Source organism: Amblyomma mixtum, chromosome 3, assembly GCF_055824585.1.
Source record: "Amblyomma mixtum isolate Tamu chromosome 3, ASM5582458v1, whole genome shotgun sequence".
In the NCBI taxonomy this organism is placed as follows: domain Eukaryota; kingdom Metazoa; phylum Arthropoda; class Arachnida; order Ixodida; family Ixodidae; genus Amblyomma; species Amblyomma mixtum.
Window position 1 is genome coordinate 122,375,010 of NC_143014.1, and position 18,576 is coordinate 122,393,585.

General features: G+C 48.2%; 1 protein-coding gene across 2 annotated transcripts in view; it reads right to left on the bottom strand.

Moving 5' to 3' along the window:
- LOC149351661 (synaptotagmin-15-like) overlaps nt 1-18,370 on the bottom strand; it is a 93,132-nt gene extending 74,762 nt beyond the window's left edge. The window contains exon 1 of one of the 2 annotated variants that reach the window (XM_089580999.1): nt 18,194-18,370. In XM_089580999.1, the coding sequence (XP_089437125.1) occupies nt 18,194-18,203 (10 nt within the window). In that variant the 5' untranslated portion in view covers nt 18,204-18,370. The remainder of the gene's footprint in view (nt 1-18,193) is intronic. The other variant, XM_089581000.1, reaches the window with a different exon arrangement.
- Between the last annotated feature and the right edge of the window lie 206 nt (nt 18,371-18,576).

Here is an 18,576-nt window from a genome sequence, read left to right on the forward strand (position 1 = left end):
CACCTAACTCGCAACCTTCGCGCACGGAACATTTTTTTTTTCCCCTTATTGTGCACGAACCATCCCGCCAACATTCTGCGCGTTTGCAAACGAAAGCGCGATGCCGCCACTACAGCACTCTGCTGCACCCAGCCTGCTTTTGGTGATGCGTGTCTCGCGTTTTTTCCCTCGTATCCCTCGGTAAACAATGTTATTTTTTTTTAATCAATGAGATTCTTTAGTGCTACAACTACGCTCATAAAATTTGGCTTTCTTGTGCTCTTTGTGCACACGGCAGTGTGATACAACTCGTCAGTGGACACAGTGCAGCAAACTAAAGCGCCAGAATGCCCGAACTGTTGTCGGCGAAAGCTTTTGCCGACAACAATAGCCTACACGTCTGTAGCGGCGCCCATCGCTACCGACGTCACTGATGTCGTTCTCTGTGACGTCGTTGCGCGAAAGAGGTCTTTAGCATTCTCGTCATTACAACGTCAGAACCCCCGCAAGCGGAAACGCGAAGTTTTTATCTGTTCCAGGTGCGCCGCTGACGAAGCTGGAAGCGCTGCAGAAAAGCAGCGGTGAATGCGTCTTTCTGCGAAGGGACAAATGATCCAGAGAGAGAGATAGACAATGATCCAGAGCGCGCTGACCAGAGCGCAGCGAAGCGAAATGATCGCGAAGCCTGCTCATAAGAAGACGGACATCACGGCCAAAGGTCAAGCGCGCGAAATGCGGGATTATGACCATCAGCCGCCTTAGGCCGGCATTTTGCTCAAAGATCGCTGTCTGGAGGCTCACGGCTCACTGTTCTTGGAGAATTGTTTGCACGACTGACTGACTTTTTGGTGTCATAAAATACCAAGAACTGACAATGTTACTTTAAGATAACCTGAGAAGTCAGGTTGCAAGACTATCGACCTTGCGATATCATAGCGGCCATCGTCTCTCAGCGAAACAACCAACTTTTCGTCCTTACCTTTACTTGTTTTTTATCGGTCAGAGTGGGCAGGCTTGTGCACAAAAGGAGAAAAATACGTTCTCACAGCCTTCTGCGCGAGATATTTTAAGCGCAGCAATTTAAAAACTGTTCGTATAGAATTATCTTTCAATGCAACCATCACATCACATACGGCAACTTAAAAAAAAAAAACGAAAAAGATGTCCTTTTCCGGTACGTATAATGAGGTGCGCGCAATTCTTCACGCTGACTTCCTCCACGTATACACTTCCTGTTTTCAGTCCAGCAAGAATAAAGCCGCCACAGTGTCAAATCTGAGCGGCGCTATCGTGCTCGGCAGCTCATTTAAGGCCTCGACGTGTCGGGAGGCACACCCCGGCGTGTGTGCACGAGGTTTCCGCCTGACCTTTGGAACCAGAAGCTAACGACTCCAGTAGGCAGCACAGCTTGCTGGGTTCAGCCGCAAATTCCTAAACACACCGTCACAATAATAGTGCTTAAATGGTCGCAGTATGCTGTGCTTCAATTCAGAAATGAAAGGAATGACGATAAGTAAAAAAGAAAATACGTTTCCTACCCTAAGAACATCGAATACATTTCAACAGCTACCTCCGCAGTTTTGACGACGCATCTGCAAGGTTTCCGCCGTGCGTTTACGAGAAGCGTCACTCCATGGTGACGACTTGCCGTAGTACTCGCAAGCGAGGGGCACCGTTTGTGCTTCTATATCAGCATGCCTGTTCCTGCACAATATGAATGCTTTCATGACTGCTCATAAAACCTGGCGCAACATAACGTTGGACTTGAGAATACGCCCCGGTGTGACGCCCGCAGTTCGTATTGCGGCTGTGATGTAAGTGAACCTGAAGCCAAGAAATACAAGCCTGCAGATTGTCACAGCCGACTCAACTTTGATATATTTTGTCTAGAAAGCAAGCAGGGAATTTTTGCCATCTGATTGATTACAACATCTCACTCGGTTCACCAAGAAAAAAGTACATTATAACTTACAGCCAGGGGCAGAAACTGGGAGGCTAACGAAGAGTCACGAAATTAAAGTGCGGACAACGCAGCGAGCATTGAAAACTGAGCAGAGAAAACGATACGGATAACGTTAGGATACAGGGAGGGAGCAGAGTGGGTAAGGCAACGCTACACGTATCCAAGCTGAAATCAAGAATAAACAGAACGCGGTGGCTCAGTGGTTAGAGCGCTTGGCTGTTGAGCCCCCGGGCAAGGCTTCAATCCCAGCCGTGGCAGCCGTGGAGGCGGAACTCAAAGAGCGTGTGTACAGTCGAGAGCGATATGAGAGGGAACAAATCTTCAGCATTAATTTATTGATTACTCCATATGTATGAGTGTTAAGCTCCGTTTGTTTCCTTTTCTACCTAGTTTTTCGATTGCCGTTTAATATCCAAAAGTCATTCTGACATTTGATGGAGAAATAACAAGAAAATTGGCTATTTTTTACAAGAAGCGTGTTCTCTTTCTTATTGCTAATGACTGTACTATGCGAGTGCACTTTGAAGACCCATAGGAGGTATAAATTAAAACCAGAGTCCTCCAATACGGCGTCCCTCTAGCCTATATCTAGTTTTGGGACATTAAACCCTATACCGTGCGTTTCATTTCAGATGTTCTGAAATTTTTAAAAATGGACTTTTTGAGTTAGAATTCTTCGGCATAGAATTGTCAGTGTGATGTAGTACATCAGAATACAGCAAAGAAGTGGTAACTAGTAGGCTGGTTCACTAGTATTGGGCGCCGCCGCGGTGGCTGAGGGGTTTTAAGTGCTTGGCTGCTGACCCGAAAGACGCGGGTTCGATCCCTGCCGCAGCGGTCGAATTTCGATGGAGGCGAAATTCCAGAGACCCGTGAGCTGTGCGATGTCAGTGCACGTCAAAGAACCTCAGCTGGTCGAAATTTCCGGAGCCCTTCACTACGGTGTCCCTCATAATCTGAGTCGCTTTGGGACGCCAAACCCCATAAACCAAACCAAACCCAACTAATATTGAGTAGCTAACTTTTTAACTATTATCGTTAGCCTCCTTATTTATTGAAAGGCATGTACCACACTGTAAGTAATATCAATATCAGTTTTTAGAATTTCAAAACGCAGTGACCCTCGGAGCTGTGGCACAACATATTTTGGCCATTTCGACGAGTTACGTGCACTGGAGAGTTGCACTGCCTGCAAGCTTTACTGAAGCACATGTATTTTGGTGCGTTGTACCCAAAATTTGTTGGGCTACAGCGCCGAGGATAACTGCGTTTTCGAGATTCTAAAAGCTGATATGGATATTACTTAAGGTGGTCTACGCGCCTCTCAGTGAATAAGGAGACTAACGGTAATAGCTAAAAAGTTTACTACTCAAAATTAGTTAACCAGCCTAATAGTTGGTACGTCATAGCTGTATTCTGATGCGCTACACCTCTGACAATGGGATGCCAAAAACGCGCCCTCCTAACTCAAAAAACCTAATTTAAAAAAATTGAAGAACATCCTAGGTGAAATGCCCGGTCTACCACACCACACCAATCAAAAAAGAGGGCAGGTCGTGTAATGGGCATGGCGTGTAATGTGAAAAGCAGAAACGGGTAATGCTGACAAGGGCAGGCTGATAGACTCCAAGAGAAGGAAAATGTGGGCAGAGGGCGGTCATGTGGGCAGAAACATTACAAGTTCGCCGGGATGATGTTGCCACAGCTGGCACAAGACAAGGTTAATTCGAAAGATAGGGCCGGGAGAGGATTTTGGCCTAGGCCAGACGCAGTTGGGCTGGTGGTGCTGATGGTAATGACATTGAACATTTTGTTATTCGTTCGCTATGAGCAAAACAGGAGCACCTGGCATGTTGGCCTGGCAAATGACGGCGACCACGGAGAAAAGAAGAAGAAAATAAAAGCGGACAAAGTAAAGGCAAGAATAATAGCCGACAGATCCTTCCTGAACCAGCTAATTGTCGCAGCCTAGCGAAACACATGAAGAACGAGCCGAGAGGAACCGACCAACGGTCTGCATGACATGCCTCTGAGGCTGGAAATATCAAGGTTTTTATTGCTGCCAGTTAATTAAGGAGAATCACGCCAACGGCACTATAGGCGACCGCATCGAGGCCGCGACTATGCGCGACTTTTTGCTGCAGTGGCTCGAATAGAGAGAGAGACAGGTAGGAGAGCGCATTCGTAAGATAAACAAAAAGGAAGAAGAGGGGGGGGGGGGGGGTGCTGGATGACGTCTTCTAAATAGGCGTGTCAGGTATGGATACGGCAGCTAAACAATAGTCGAAGGTTACCTCGAAATAAAAATATCTCAATACAAAAAAAAAGGAAAATGATTCACTTCAGACTTTCGGGTGAAAGTTTCGGCAGGTTAGAATACAACTTCCTTCCCTCACGTTCACAGGGAGCGTATTTGTTTGCCTGTACAACTGGCACAGCTGGCCTCGTAATGAGTTTAGCAAGAAGAGAAGCAGAGTAGTGGGATAAAACTAAATGGCTGCTCCCGCACCATGCACCGACATCAGCTAGAGGAGAGCGAGAGGAAAAAAAAAACACGAGGTAAAATTAAAAAAGAGGCAAAAATACAGGGCCGGCTGCACCAGACGAGGTTATTAAGCGCCAGTGCATAAATTGCCCACCTACGCCACCTGCTTCCAACAAAATTCGAAATACAAAAGCAGCTGCGTCAAATATGAACAAAAATGTCACGTGGCACCGACGCGGGGTCGTGACCGTATCATCAAAAACACCTGCCTTTACAATGATTTCACGTCGCGACAACGATTTCCAGAAAGGAGAAAAAAAAAGAACGTATTCTAGACGGCAGAATGCAAGCATCCATCACTTATTGTTCTGTTGCCTGCGGCCTGACGGAAGCGTGCGGTACGTAGCACCTTGAACAAGGCAGACGCTTTTCAATTTTTCTCTCAACAAACACTGCTCCCAACATATTTTACATCGAATGGCTTTCTAATAAAATCAATAAAAATGTACATCGCCAGTACCTGTACATCGACGTTGAGCGCAGGATATGTGCTATCCTTCTGCAAGCTTTACAGATGAGTTTTGAGTAAATTTAACGCTTACTTTATAATTTAGAGCGTCTTTATTCTAAAAGATATATATTTAAAATATATGTTACCAGCCAGCACAGCATGCGCTTGTTACTACCGGTAGCGGTATGCGGCAGCAGCATTCGGTAGCACTACGATTAAACGCTTTGTTGTTACTCCAGCAAGTCAACACATATCGCGCAAAGCAACTGAACAAGGGACCTTTTCCTGAAACGCAGGTCACGGTATATAATATACCATGCGTCCTGTGATACACCGCCGCAATGTTGTCGCACTCTGGGAGTGAGCTAAAGGTATCGAGGTAGATAACGCTGGTGTTCTCCTAAACTGTAATCATGTGCGAGCCGCGCGCAACGGTAATTCCCGGTCGCGTTTCCCGGTCATATTCCAACACGTGCCCCTCGAACTTGGCGAAAATCCGTACACGGGTGTACCGTCCCACTGCCCCTGAGCGACGCCGCTTCCTGCGACAGGCATTTTTCGCAACGCTTCTTTTCTTCGCTGCTGATGTGGCATGCATTCATGCCATATTGGACGGACCATCCCGCCCACATCAAGTTCGAAGTGACTAGGCGCCAGTTTCGTAGCTGAGTGCGCGCTTCGTGCGGTGCTGCGAGCAGGAAATGATTGCACTGGGCCTGTTGCGAAACTCAGCATTCGGCGTCGATTGTGAATACCAAAACGATGTTCATCACGACTGCACTACGGAAGGCGCAAGCTATTATTATGGCGACAAGTACTAACAGTACAAGAAGAAAAAAAAACGAGAACGCAAACACAACAATTACTGCCCGCAGAAAACTTGAGCAACAAATCAGCGCCATCACTCAGAGCCGCCGCTGCTGTCACAGCTTCCACGGACAGCCAGGCGGAGCTGAAAAACAGAAATAATTGCCACGGCCTGCCATCAGTTTCGCCCTCGGCGCAGATTGCGGACGAGCGTGGGCATGCGGACGTATACACAGCAGAGCTATATTTAAAAGTGCCCGAGCGCTTTCGGATGTAGTGCTCCGGCACTCTTTGTCTGTGGCAGTGCACTTCGGCAGCGATGTCTGACTGCTCAGCGTTCGTGCAGCACCCGGATGCTTTCTTTTTATCTCTTATCTTTATCCGCTTGTGTGACACGGGCGCCACAGGTGACATTACAAAACACGACGGCGTGAACCTCGGCCAGTAGCTGAGCAAATCACGATAAACGTCGACAGCAGAGGCAGCGATGTTGAACTCGCAGCGAGACTGGGGCAACTGTCTGTCTCAAACACATCCTCAGTAAGTACGATGTGTCGAACGCCGTTCAACCAGCCACTGTTTCGACAAGACGCTCCGATCGTTCACCCAACTACTGCCATTAAAAAAACAACAACAACAAAGAAGCCCACTGCCGCTTGCTTCATCGTCTAGACGCATGAAAACAACAACAACAAAAAAAAAACGCTCACTGGCACCCATGAAGGTCTTGCATCCCTGTCTATATCCTCTCCAGGGGTGGTATTCTCCCTGTGTCGCCTTTTGCGACATGTCGCATTCGCTCTTCGCTGATTGGCTCGAGCCGCGGTGACGGCGGCGTGACGACACGGATCCGCCTTCCTGCTACGTCATCGTGACGTCGCCCCAACAACGGAATGCGCTGAAGCGATTCGCGCGGGCGACGGGCTACGAAATTGATACTAGAAGCCATGGATCCCACTCTCCTTGCCTGGTTTTTGAGTTGCGAAGAAGAGTGGCGTGTCCGCGGACATCGCGACCAGTTTGCCTTGGCCGACGAATCTTGTCGGCGGCATTACCGGCTGTCGAAGAGCAGCACTGTGGCTACCGTCTGCTGAGCCGGACTGCCACTCGCCATGCGAATAGCGTTAGCGTACGAAGGCAATCGCCAGTTGCGGCTTTCGCGCCCTTAGCGTGAAAACATGGCGGCGTCCTTCCAAGCGAGAGCCGCCCACTTCAGCCAATTCAGCAGTCCTTGCGATTCCGGTCGGCATGTTTACTGGCAACTACTGGTGTTGTTGCTTTTCGCTATGACTTACCTTGCTTCGACGATAAAGTTTAAGCTGCAATTCACCCTTGTTTTTGAGATACGCTCTCGATTCTGGAGCGCGCAAGCCTAATGGTACCTCCAGCTACACTGCTACCGCCTGCAACTGCCCGAAACGCAGCCGACACCTAGCACAACCGTCCGGAACGAAACAAAAATAGATTTGTAGCTTTTTCGCGGCGTTTTATAGACTTAAATGAAGTAAAGCGAGTTTATATTAAATTTGCAAGTATTTTTTGAACATTAGACGTCATGTGATGGCAAATATTCTTGCTATCAAAAATACGAAACTACTGCTGCTAGTGAATCAGAAGTGGTAAATTGTCGCTTCTCGGAGTGAATGAAAGCACCGCCGACGAAAGTGCCGGAGGCGTTTTGCTTTTCTTCGAGCAACTGTACGCACTTTTTTAGGCCCCGCCCTTATGCGACATGTCGCAAAAGGCGACACCGGCAGAATACCACCCCAGGGCAGTATACCGATGGCGCACGAAAAAAGAGGCGCACAGAGCCGACGTGAGTTAGCGAACAAAGATAAGAATGCAAGTGTTCACCAGGGGAACGAGACGTCAGTGAAAACAAACAGGGTTTCATCAAAGAACATGCGCTCAGTCGGAGAGACGTGAAGGAGTCGAACACGCCCTGAAATACCGCGCAGGGCCAGGAACCAGGCGGGTGCTTCCGGTTAATGCCACATGTGCCGTGCCTCGGAATTTGTTGGCACAGAGGGATTAGACTGGAGCCAGCAAATCACGGGCCAAATTTTGAAACCTAGTGGCGCGTCGTAAAGATGCATAACTGGCCAGCAATTCTGCTATTTATATATTCAGCCTAATCTGAAGTGTTTCTGTGTTCCGCATCGTTTGATCATTACTTATTTTTTATTTACATAATATGCTCGATAAAGACGAGCGCTTTTCAAAACGCATGCGCCTTTTGGCGCGAGATGGACAAAATTTGTTGTCTCCCACAGCGCGGAGGGTAATCGCGTTTTCAGAATTCTAAAGACTGATGTATCTATTACTAACAGCTGGTCACAAATCTCTAGTTGCAACCATGCACATAATTGTGATAATTAACAAGTTAACAATAAAAAAAATTAGTTAACCAGCGACCAGTTAACATGATTCACCTGTTATATGACGTGCACCAACAGTGGTATTACTATTCGAAAAAGCCATTAGGAACTCGATACTGGCGACCGCGGCTGCCAGCACTTCGGCATAAAGGCTGCGCCACACTGTCTTAACGGCCAAGGGCTTTGTATCTAAAACATATAATGGGGCTCTAGCTTGCAACATTCATGGAAGTCATAGGCTTCGGAGGTGTTAGGATGAGAGTTCATCTCACCTTCAAAAGATCTGGAACAATGGCGAAGCGCAGCGAGACACAGCATGGCCCAGAGTGAAACACTTTGGGCACTTCTGACAAAAGTTGGGCACTACGCCGCCAAACAGTAAACCGCGAGCTTTTGGAGGGGCACATATGATGGGGCCCAGTGCCTTCAGAGAATGCAGGGAGACTAAATACTCTACCACTCAGCTACCGCGATGCTATGTAACACCTGTAATTGTAATTCCGCTATAAAATTTAGTCACTATCTTCGCAGATCTCCCCTCGGCAGCTTGAATTTTTTGCTATTATCATTTTTGTTATGCTCCAAAACGTTTCCCATTGGTTTGCTATGAGAGTTTTAACTGCACGATACGAGCGATAGGCAAACTTTAAAAGAAAGCTTTCTTTTACTATACGCAACGAAAGAATAGGCTATTACTTTCAATACTTCCATAATAGTACCTTATAACATTTAACAGGTGTCTCATAATTAAAACCGAAGTCCAAGAATCCTGAACATGCCAGAATCCCAAGTCATCAAAATCATCCGCTATATGGTAAAATTATCTCTACTATGGCGCATTATCTACCAATACCAATGTTTAGCTTTCGCGAATTCAAATGCACTTTTCTTTCTTTTCCGTTAAAAGGGGGAGGGTGCAGGAGGTGTTGTTTGCGACGCTGCTAGAGCCAAAAGAACATGAGCACGGTATCAAAGGAGGGGCACACGCAAGCGCTGGCAGGGGCAAACTGCCTCCATGCAAAGGAAAAGGAGGTTACATTCCCTTACGTTCTGGAGGAGGCACTGTGGAAGGTCTACCTCCTGTCGGAAACACGATCGAATCGCCCTTCGCGGAGCGTTCAAGGCATGGAATAGAGAGCGGCAACCGGTGCAGTAAGCTGGGCCCACAAAAAGAACGTCCTTCATTGTCTCCACGCTCCATTGTATTCGGATCGCAACAGGCTATGCAAGGAGAGCCCAGAGGGTCGCGGAGCGAAGATGAGCTGCAGACTGCACACGCTTGCGGCTGGGGAAACGCGCGACCCCGTGCCAAGAAAGGGTGTTGTCGTACAACGTGCTGCCTGCGTGGCGCAATCGCGTATACTCTAAAGGGAAAGGAGTAAAAAGTGAGTAAGCTCTCCTCTAGCCCTTTTATGAAAGGGAGTGCGCTAGAAGACAGATTACTCCCTTTTTTACTCCCATAGAGGCGTATTCGTGTTTAGAGTGTAACGCGGAACACCCGGCAACACGAGGTTCGACGGAGAGACCACGCTCCCTGAAAAACGCGGCGCTTGGTGAAGGCTGAATGCCCAGGCCTTTTTGAAATCAGCGTCGCCATTTTCAACAGCTCCGCTATCACACGAGAGTGAGACCTTGCAAGACAGCGATGTCGACAGAGCCGGAGCAAACAACTGTTGGAATAGACGGGTAATATACTGTCTCCCTTAGCGGAGAAGGTGCGAGTACTGCGCTGAATTGCCGTTCTAATGGCCATGACTTGCGTTGTAATCGGAAAGGTGTTAAATTTCTGGTGTACAGACGGCGAAGAGTAGCAGCGACTGCGGCTCTGTGTCTGATTCAATGCGCAGTGTCCAACTAAATGAAAGGACCGGTGCCAGCAAAGTTCTCGGCAGTCGTCTGAAATAAAGGCGCTCAAGCTCTCCGGGCTCCACACTACTCAGTCTGAGTGACCCTGCATAAGCACAGACGCTTGCGTTTGCTGGAAGGAGGCTAGTGAGTGAATGATCTAGGTGGCATTCTAAAAGCAGTTTCGAAAGGCTCAATATTCACTTCACTACAGAGCCGGTACTTGCGGTTAATTGGAAACACGAAGTAGACTGTCACCCTTGAAGCACCGTGACGCGGTTTGCAGGTCCGCTTACGTGCTGTCAAAGAATCTGGACATCGCGTCACGCTGTGCACTGAGTGAAAATATACAAAATCTTCTACAGCGAGAGAGCTTACTACAATTAGACCTATTGATAGATAATCTTCAACATCTGCTGTGAGAGGCGTGGTCTAGCTAGGTCACCTGGCGAATGCGGACTTGCTATAACAGTCAGAGGCGTCTACCTTCTTAACGTGCCTGGCGGAATGAATTCTTCACGTCAATTATTTTCTCTCTGTGGTGGGCCACTTTAGTTATAGGAGTCAGAGGGAGATTAAAAGAAAGTGCTATAAAAACAAAAACTGGTACAACAGGAAGTATTTTGCTCCGCAGTAATAAACAGGGAGCTACTAGTGGTTGCGGCTGCAATGAAGTTACTGATAGAAGATGAAGGTAATGAATGATAACATTTTATGCGCATTTAAAATAATAAAGTGAAATGAAATGGACCGTAAAGTATACGATGAACTGTAAATGAACTAAAACGAAGGTAAGTGAATAACATTAGAAATTTTTCCGAAAGAACGCAACGCTTTTTTTCCGCCTAGTGCTAGCCTTCGTTACTATGCCGCTATTTCAGCAAAAGGTTTGTCTATAAACTGACACTAGTGGTGTTTGTCCTCGCGCACCCCGGGCACGCCAACACACGGACGAGCACAACTAATCAAACATGCTGACCACGTACTCAGAAATCCTAAAATACTACAGGCTGTAGACAGAAGGGAATACGTGCCACCGGATGAAAAAATAGACAAAGAACAGAAGAAAACACTGAGAAGAATAAAAAAAAACACATGCTCGAGTCCAAAAATACTTTACGCAACTACCCGCAAAACTATGAGCCCCAGTGCCCCTACTGTGGCATGCAGGCAGACCTACACGACATGGTATGGGCCTGCCAAAACATCCCAGAAATAGAAAGGATAAAAGAACCGACGATTGAGTGATGGGAGGAAATTCTGTCCTGCACCGACCCGAAAGTTCAACAGGGGCTGACCGAAAGGGTAAGAGCGGCTGCAAGGTCCAATGGACTCTCGGAATAGGGGGACCGACCACCATTATTGGTTCAATTAAAATGTTTTCAACATCATCATTATCATCACGGCTTCTTTTTTTTTTTTTTGACGCATTGGTAGCAACCCATACACATTATGTTTCCCATAAAAAATTAACAAAGCACAGTAGTCAACGTGAGCAGATAATAAGGCTGCGGATTAAAAAAAAAATAACGACCTAATAACTATATCCCAACAGAGCTCCAGAACTGCGCTGCTGCTTCCGGCACGAATGAGTTAGTTTAATCGATGCACATGGAAATAAACCGGATCTCCCTGTGCCTCAGCAAAGACGCACAAGTTCAACAGTAAAATAAACACAATGTGATAACAGTTCGTGCTGTTACGACCGAGTAGGCTGCTACACTTGACGTTAAAAGAGGGCGAAATTGGCGGAGTAGTGCAGGGCATGTATACTGACGGTATACCGCTAGTACTTATCTGTCACATACGCAAGCAACATACTGCCATTCTCGGAAGAGTGCATCCGCGTACACGAGATGGGGGAAGAATAATGCGATGTAGTAACAACAACGAGACTACAACTCGAGGCACACGAATTTTTCTTTCTTTGATTTTTCTGTTAGATCCGCGCAAATAAAGTGAGTGCACAAAAAATTATTGCGTGCTTGAGGCGTGCACATGGCGGGCGCACAGATGCCGGATGAGACTTTGCACTAACCGCTTGCAAAAAAAAAAAAAATGGAATTGTAGAGAACATCAGTATATTCGGATGAAGTACCGGTGGGCAGCGCTCTGGAGGCGGGCCTTCTATATGACCACTGGGAGATCCTCCAAACACGAAGGTGCAAAAGACATCAGTGTATCTAATAGAGCTTGAAGTAGGTCGCGGTAACTGCAGCCTACATGGCCGAACAGCGAAACAAAGCCATCGAAAGAGGACGACGCAGATGCAGGGTGATAGTCACTCTTTAATGTATGCAGGAAGGGCTTGACCGGTCGTAAGCCTGACAGGATACTGGAGGTGACAAAGATGAAGTAGCAAGTGATATACACACACACAAATCACATACGCACACGACACACGTAAACGCACACGATTTAAATGGTATTTACAGGGCGTGCATGAGTCACGTGCCTGGGAGACACGACCGAAGCGTCTTCGTCACCCGCAGCGCAAAGGCGGCAATCCCCAAGACCGACGACACATTTGCACTCTTAATTTTGAATGAAAAAAAAAAACAGTTCCGGCGTGCAAAATCCAAGCAAAGCAAATTCTTCTCCGACTCTCCTCGTCCCTTTTAGAAAAGTGTGAGGGGATATGATGGTAAGCAGCTTGCGAACAATCCTGGAAAGGTATGCAACACACGTGTCCTGCCAGAACTCGCTAATGAGTTCGAAACCACGAAACTGATAAAAAGATTACAACTGAGACTACGGATAATGCAGCTGAGCGACGGAAGCGAAACTGAAGGCACAGGGAGATCCGGTTTAGCGGCCGAAAGATAAGACCGTGTAGGAGGAAGCAAAATTTAGTCGAGGATACTCCAATTAAGAAGAAGAAACGGTCCTGAGCGTGACTTGCAATGCGCAGAAATGGCAATCGGTGGACACTTAGAGTGGATGCCAAGTGGAGGTAAACGTAATCAAGGGTGGCAGAAAGTCAGTTGGAGAGACAAACTTAATGGCATGACGATGCTTGAAGCAAGATAGACAGTTTGATACCATTGACAGTGATAATTTGCTTCGCAATAATCTTGGCCGTAACTGACGATTATAGTGGTTAGGATGATGAGGACAAACTCGGACGAGCCTGTAAACGCCACTGCGGCTGCGTCACAAAGCGGCACTGAGCAGGCAACCAGCGTCCTTAAATGGTGTGGTTCAGCCAACAAGCACTGGTGCGAAGGTAGTTGATGTCGATGACTTAGGACAGTAAGCATATATAGTGTATAGACGCAATGGCGCAGCTTAGTTGGCTGGCGTTCCGTTGGCAAACATGAACCAATCAAGAAACGCAGCTGTCTACGCTTGGGGAGATTACGAGTTGTTTTCAGCAGATAGAAAACGTGGTTTCGAAATTTGTAACCTTGAATTTCTTGGGTTTCTGGTAATTCTGCGTACATATCGTTAGTTTTATTTTATCTTCTGAGACGCGGATTTAGAATCTGCTCTTTAAAAAAAAAAAACGGTCGCTTACCCACAGTTCACGGGAACAATTACTGGTACATTTAGCGCACGAGCCCCTGAATATATGATGTAGGTGCAATGCTGTAGTTCAAGAGTGAATTGATCAGCTTTGATGCCAGCGTCTAAGTGTGACCTTACACGTTTATTTGAGATAAGACAGGTAGATAAAACAACATTTTAAAATCGTGTGAATACGTACAATTCTGCATCTGCGACCCTAATTTTCCCTACCTCAGACTAGAAACCTTAGAATACAACTCTGACCTCATAGTTCTGTTCTCGTTAGCTCTGTGCAGCCAAATAAAAGCCGCGAATATGTCAGGCTTGCACGTTGATCTGCTTACTCCATCTCCGTACCATTTCCGGAACCCTGAATTAGTAGAAAAAGGGAAAAGGCGTTCTGCGCTACCAGCGCTTGTTGGTTATATCAGCACTCCATCTCTTCCACCGTTCGCGAACTGTGAGACATTCCATTTGCTGTACTCACCCCTCTGTTTCGAAGCCCTACATTCCCCCTCACCACCACGTTTCTAAAAGAGGGTGAGAGCGTAGCTTAATTTTCAAAGCAAGCCGATAAGGCTGTATTAAAGTTTACACTATTCCCTCTATCAGGTGCCACTCACTGAGCCTCTAGGGGTTGCTCGGGCGGACTGAATACTTGACCAAGACAGCGTGGCACACCAACGTGGACGCCTTGCATTAATGCATACTGGTTTCCGGTTGTGTACAAGCCAAACGAGCAGTTTAGACATCTCCTTTCTCTATTGCACGCTCGTACTCTCTTTCAGGGATGTAAAATCGCGAGAGTAACACGTACGCAGGTGGAGATATGTGCCATGAATTCAGCACTGAGACGAAGGGCACCTAACAGCAGCAGTCGGAGTAAAACAGGGCGCGCGACGCAGCGTTCGCCTTGGCACAACTTCGTCGCCCCATATTCATGCGTCTCCTCGTTTTTCTTTTTGTTCTTCGCACATGAAAACTGCATCAGTGCACTGATTTAAGCAACCATGTCGACGCACTGTCTGCGATCCTTACAGAATATTCACTCGCTGATAAAGCACCGATGTCTCCCTCGCTCCCATCGGAAAGTATGAGTCCCTAGAGGTTTCGCCCTCCATAACTTGTAACCGGTACGGAAACTGTCCTACGTGTTCCCGGGAAGCGCCCGCGGATTCGCCCTCTGAGCGAGTAGATTTCGTCGCGTGTCGATTAGGCGCGAAGCGTGAGGCGACGCTTCGCATCGTGTCGACGCGTGGCGAAGGTCACCAAGGCTGGCGGTATAGTGCACCAGTCCCAGGAAGGGAAGGGCTCGCAATACAGCGCTCCCAGGGTGCTGTGTCGTGACCCCAAGGGCTGTAAACTATGTTACAGTCATCCCCGTCGTCGTCGTAACCATCATCATCATCGGCATCAGCCAAGTTTATTGACCTCTAACTATTCTGGTTTGCGGTCTTTTTTTTGTCAGCCATTCCTACCCTGATAAAGATCAAAACTGCATTTTTTCTCCTTAGGAGGCCCCTACAACAAGAACACTACCCATAATTTTCAGCCGCTGAGCCCGCGGACGCGGGTCGAACCACGGCCGCATTCGACGACGGCGCGATATGCAAAAACTGCAGCGTGCTGTGTGACATCAGTACATTAAAGGACCATATACACCAAATTCTAGTTGCGTGTTTTCTCCTTGTAAATGATGCGTTAGACATAAGAATACATATGGATCACCACGTGGTAATCGCCTACGTCAGCTAAATAATTTAAAATTGAATTACTTCTCGCATTTTGTTTCGGTCTCATCAACCGAACGATGGCTCTGACTTTTAGGTCACGTAAAGTACGAAAAAAACTGCAATATTTTAATTCACTACAACACTGAAGCCAGCCTGTTTCAAGAGCTGGAATGACAACAAGCGATGTATCAGCAGTTGTGCTGACATTTTTTTCGCACCTCACGTGACCTAAAGGCCAACGACACGACACAGCCATCGTTTGGTCGACGAAACCGAAACAGCGGCAAGAAGAACTTCAAATATAAATCATCTAGAGGTCGCAGGCGAATATTAATGTCTAACACATCATTTCAAAGAAGAAAACACGCAAGCAAAAATTTAGCGTCTATAGGACTATAGACGCCTTTAAGTCCTTTAAGGACTATAAACGCCTAATTTTAAAGAATGTTTCTCAGCCCGAGTGCCCTACAGCGCACATGAGATTTCGGAACTGAAATAGCGGAGTTGGTATATAGCAATTCGACGCGTCAAAGGCTGAGACCGTCCCAAGCTAGTCGCCGGCCCGACTATGTACACGCAGGTTCCGCAGAGCAAGGAGACGTAGCGGGTGGGGCAAAGTCATGGCCAGCCGGGGGTTTTCGGGCTCCAAAGGGTTCCCACAGTTATCGCTGTACAGTATCGTGCGTAACATTTAGGGGATCTCTAATATTTGTTAGCCTTCATACCCTGCTCCAACCATCAGTTCGACTTGCACCTATTGTGCCACATTTTATAGCTCAACTTAGTACCTTATCAATACGTCAGTCATGCAGCACCTAGTCCCTGGTGCGCCGGGGAACCCCCCTCCCCCCCCCCTCCCCCCCCTCCCCCCATTTAACTTAACTGTCACGAGCCACTGCCAGCTTTTCTTGCGGTACGCAATCCCAAGTACGCCGGTTCGGTTGTCTTCTTACCACAACATAAGGTATAAACAAGACGAAACTTTGACGGCCTGCATCTGACGATTCTTTCAGTGCACTGCCGATTGCCACCGATGTCATACTTTTACGCAAAAATGAAACTTTGACTAGGGAGACTTCTACACTTGAATTTTGTGAGGCTTCTTTATAAACAAGAGGCTCTCTAAACAATTCGCATTCATATTGCCGAACGCCGAGCCTGCACCGCAAACGCGTCGAAAGGCAGAACAGCCTCGCGTTCTTCTGAGATCAGGCTAACACGACAACCCCCCCCCCCCCCCCCCCCCCCCCCCCCAGAGCCCAGGTTGCGTTCTCCGGTACCGCTTGTTGATCCGATGGCGGTGCGCAAGTAAGCGCAGTTTCTTGAGTCGAGGTCTTACAGCGAATCCTACAGCAGTCGTTACGGCGGAAGTGTCTGACGTGCGCAAAAAACAGAAGGCGCATCCGCCAAGCGTCGTGCTGAAAAATTGAGCTTATATCGGGAAGGCCATACACAAAAGCAGCGGCGCGCTCTCAGGGGCGTCTGAAGATTGAAGGGATATGATGAGCTGCGACACCCCCTGGGCTTAATTCCCTCACGCTTGCCTCGAAGCGGTTGCAAAGAGGAGGAGACAAGGAACAGGTGCTATTAATGCTTCCAGGAATGGAGTGCAGCTAAGCACCCACATGAGGTATGTACGGGTAGTTCCACCATATGAGGGAACAGTCAGTTTGCACACAAGAACGAATTCCGTTGTTACTTCTATATACGGACGAAGGTTCTCAAGGCATTATGTTGCCCCGAGGAATGCTTACGGAGTAATCGTTAGTTGAATGCGAATAGTGTGTTCCCTTTCGTATTGGAGCCACCTGCACAAGCACTTCTCCCTGCCCCGTTCACCACAATCATTCCTCACCCGACTCGTCTTTCTTCGTCTCATAACCTGAACTCATCTAGCCCCAGCTAAAGCAGCGTAACATGACCTAACCCTGCGACTAATTCGGACAGAACTCTACCGAGGCTATACGAAACACCGGACTTCTATTACGAAAGTGCTGAGAGTTGACACCATAAATGCTGAGCATTTAAAAGCCTCCACTCATTCGACCCACCGGGAGGCATTCTGCATATGCACACATGCTCACTGTGTCAGAGCGCATCCATTAAAGCGAAAAGAAGGCAAGAAGCGCTCCGCACTATACGTCACGGGCTCAGCTGGCAGTGGGTCAAGGCTCTGACACGGCATGCGCGTATTTTAGCGTGTTTTAAACGAAGCATCAGCGCCCGCCTTAATAGGTACTGCGAAAGCTTTATGAGTGCAAGTAACCGGCGCTCGTAGATTTTTATTCGACTAAAACCACCACAGACTAAAAGGGCGACACGGGAAACCGTGCGCTTGGATTTCGGCCGTGATGTTCTGCACACTCTCGGACAGCACAGAGGAATGAGGAAAGAGTCTACTGACGACAGCCGTTATGAGGCGAGGGGGCTTGCGATGACGTCCGAACTACCTTTCTCTTCCTCTCTTGCTTCCGCGTCTGCGTCAAAGTATTAATTATACTCTCTCAGAACAGTCTTTAGCGATCGCATTATCATGAAAAATGGAAGACCTCAAATATGCGCATTGTTAAGCTGAGCTGTGGGGCTATGACCAACGCTATGACTAAGAAAACGAACACGCTTTCCATTTGGACACAATTAAATCACGTAACTCTACTTTCTTGGCGATGGTAACGGATTCTGGTCCGTGACAAGTGCTGAAACTGAGCCTAGGAAGCTGCACGCAAAAGTTCAAAAAACCCTATTTGAGAGCAGCATGCAGGCGCCACAAAGCAGAGGCTAACGCACAGAGCAGGTCGTTCGGAGACCCCTGCGCGCACCTTGCGCCCAGGCGATTCGCGGCAGCACGAAAACATCCAACAAGGTAAAACGAATCCGCTCCAGCGCGCGCCAGCTGAGCGCGGTAGCGGCCAGGAGCGCGCTGCTCAAAGCAGGAGCAACGCGGCAGCCACATGCGGGCAGCAGCCGACGTCAGCGGGCACCAACCTGGCATCATCCGAACGGAGGCGCTGGGGCGACAGTGACATGAGGCGGCGCATTCACATGACGAGCGGAAGGCAGGCAGTGACGAAGTGGCGACGGGGATGCCGATCCGGAGAACCACATCCGCTCGGCGCTCGGCTCGCCACACAAATGGCAGCAGCGCCGGTGCTGCCGGTGAACGCCGCGCGGACCGCCTTAAATCAGTCACGTGGCCGAGCCAACAGCTGCGAGGTTCTCGCTGCCGCACGCTGCACTCCGAGCCGACCGCCGGCGTCGCGGAACGTCTCAAGGGGCGCTCCGAAGCGCCACGATAGCAGCCCGCGGTCTGTCGCGACAAAAGGCGACGTGGCCCGCCCGCTGCTCGATCGACGCTTCGCGCTCGCGAC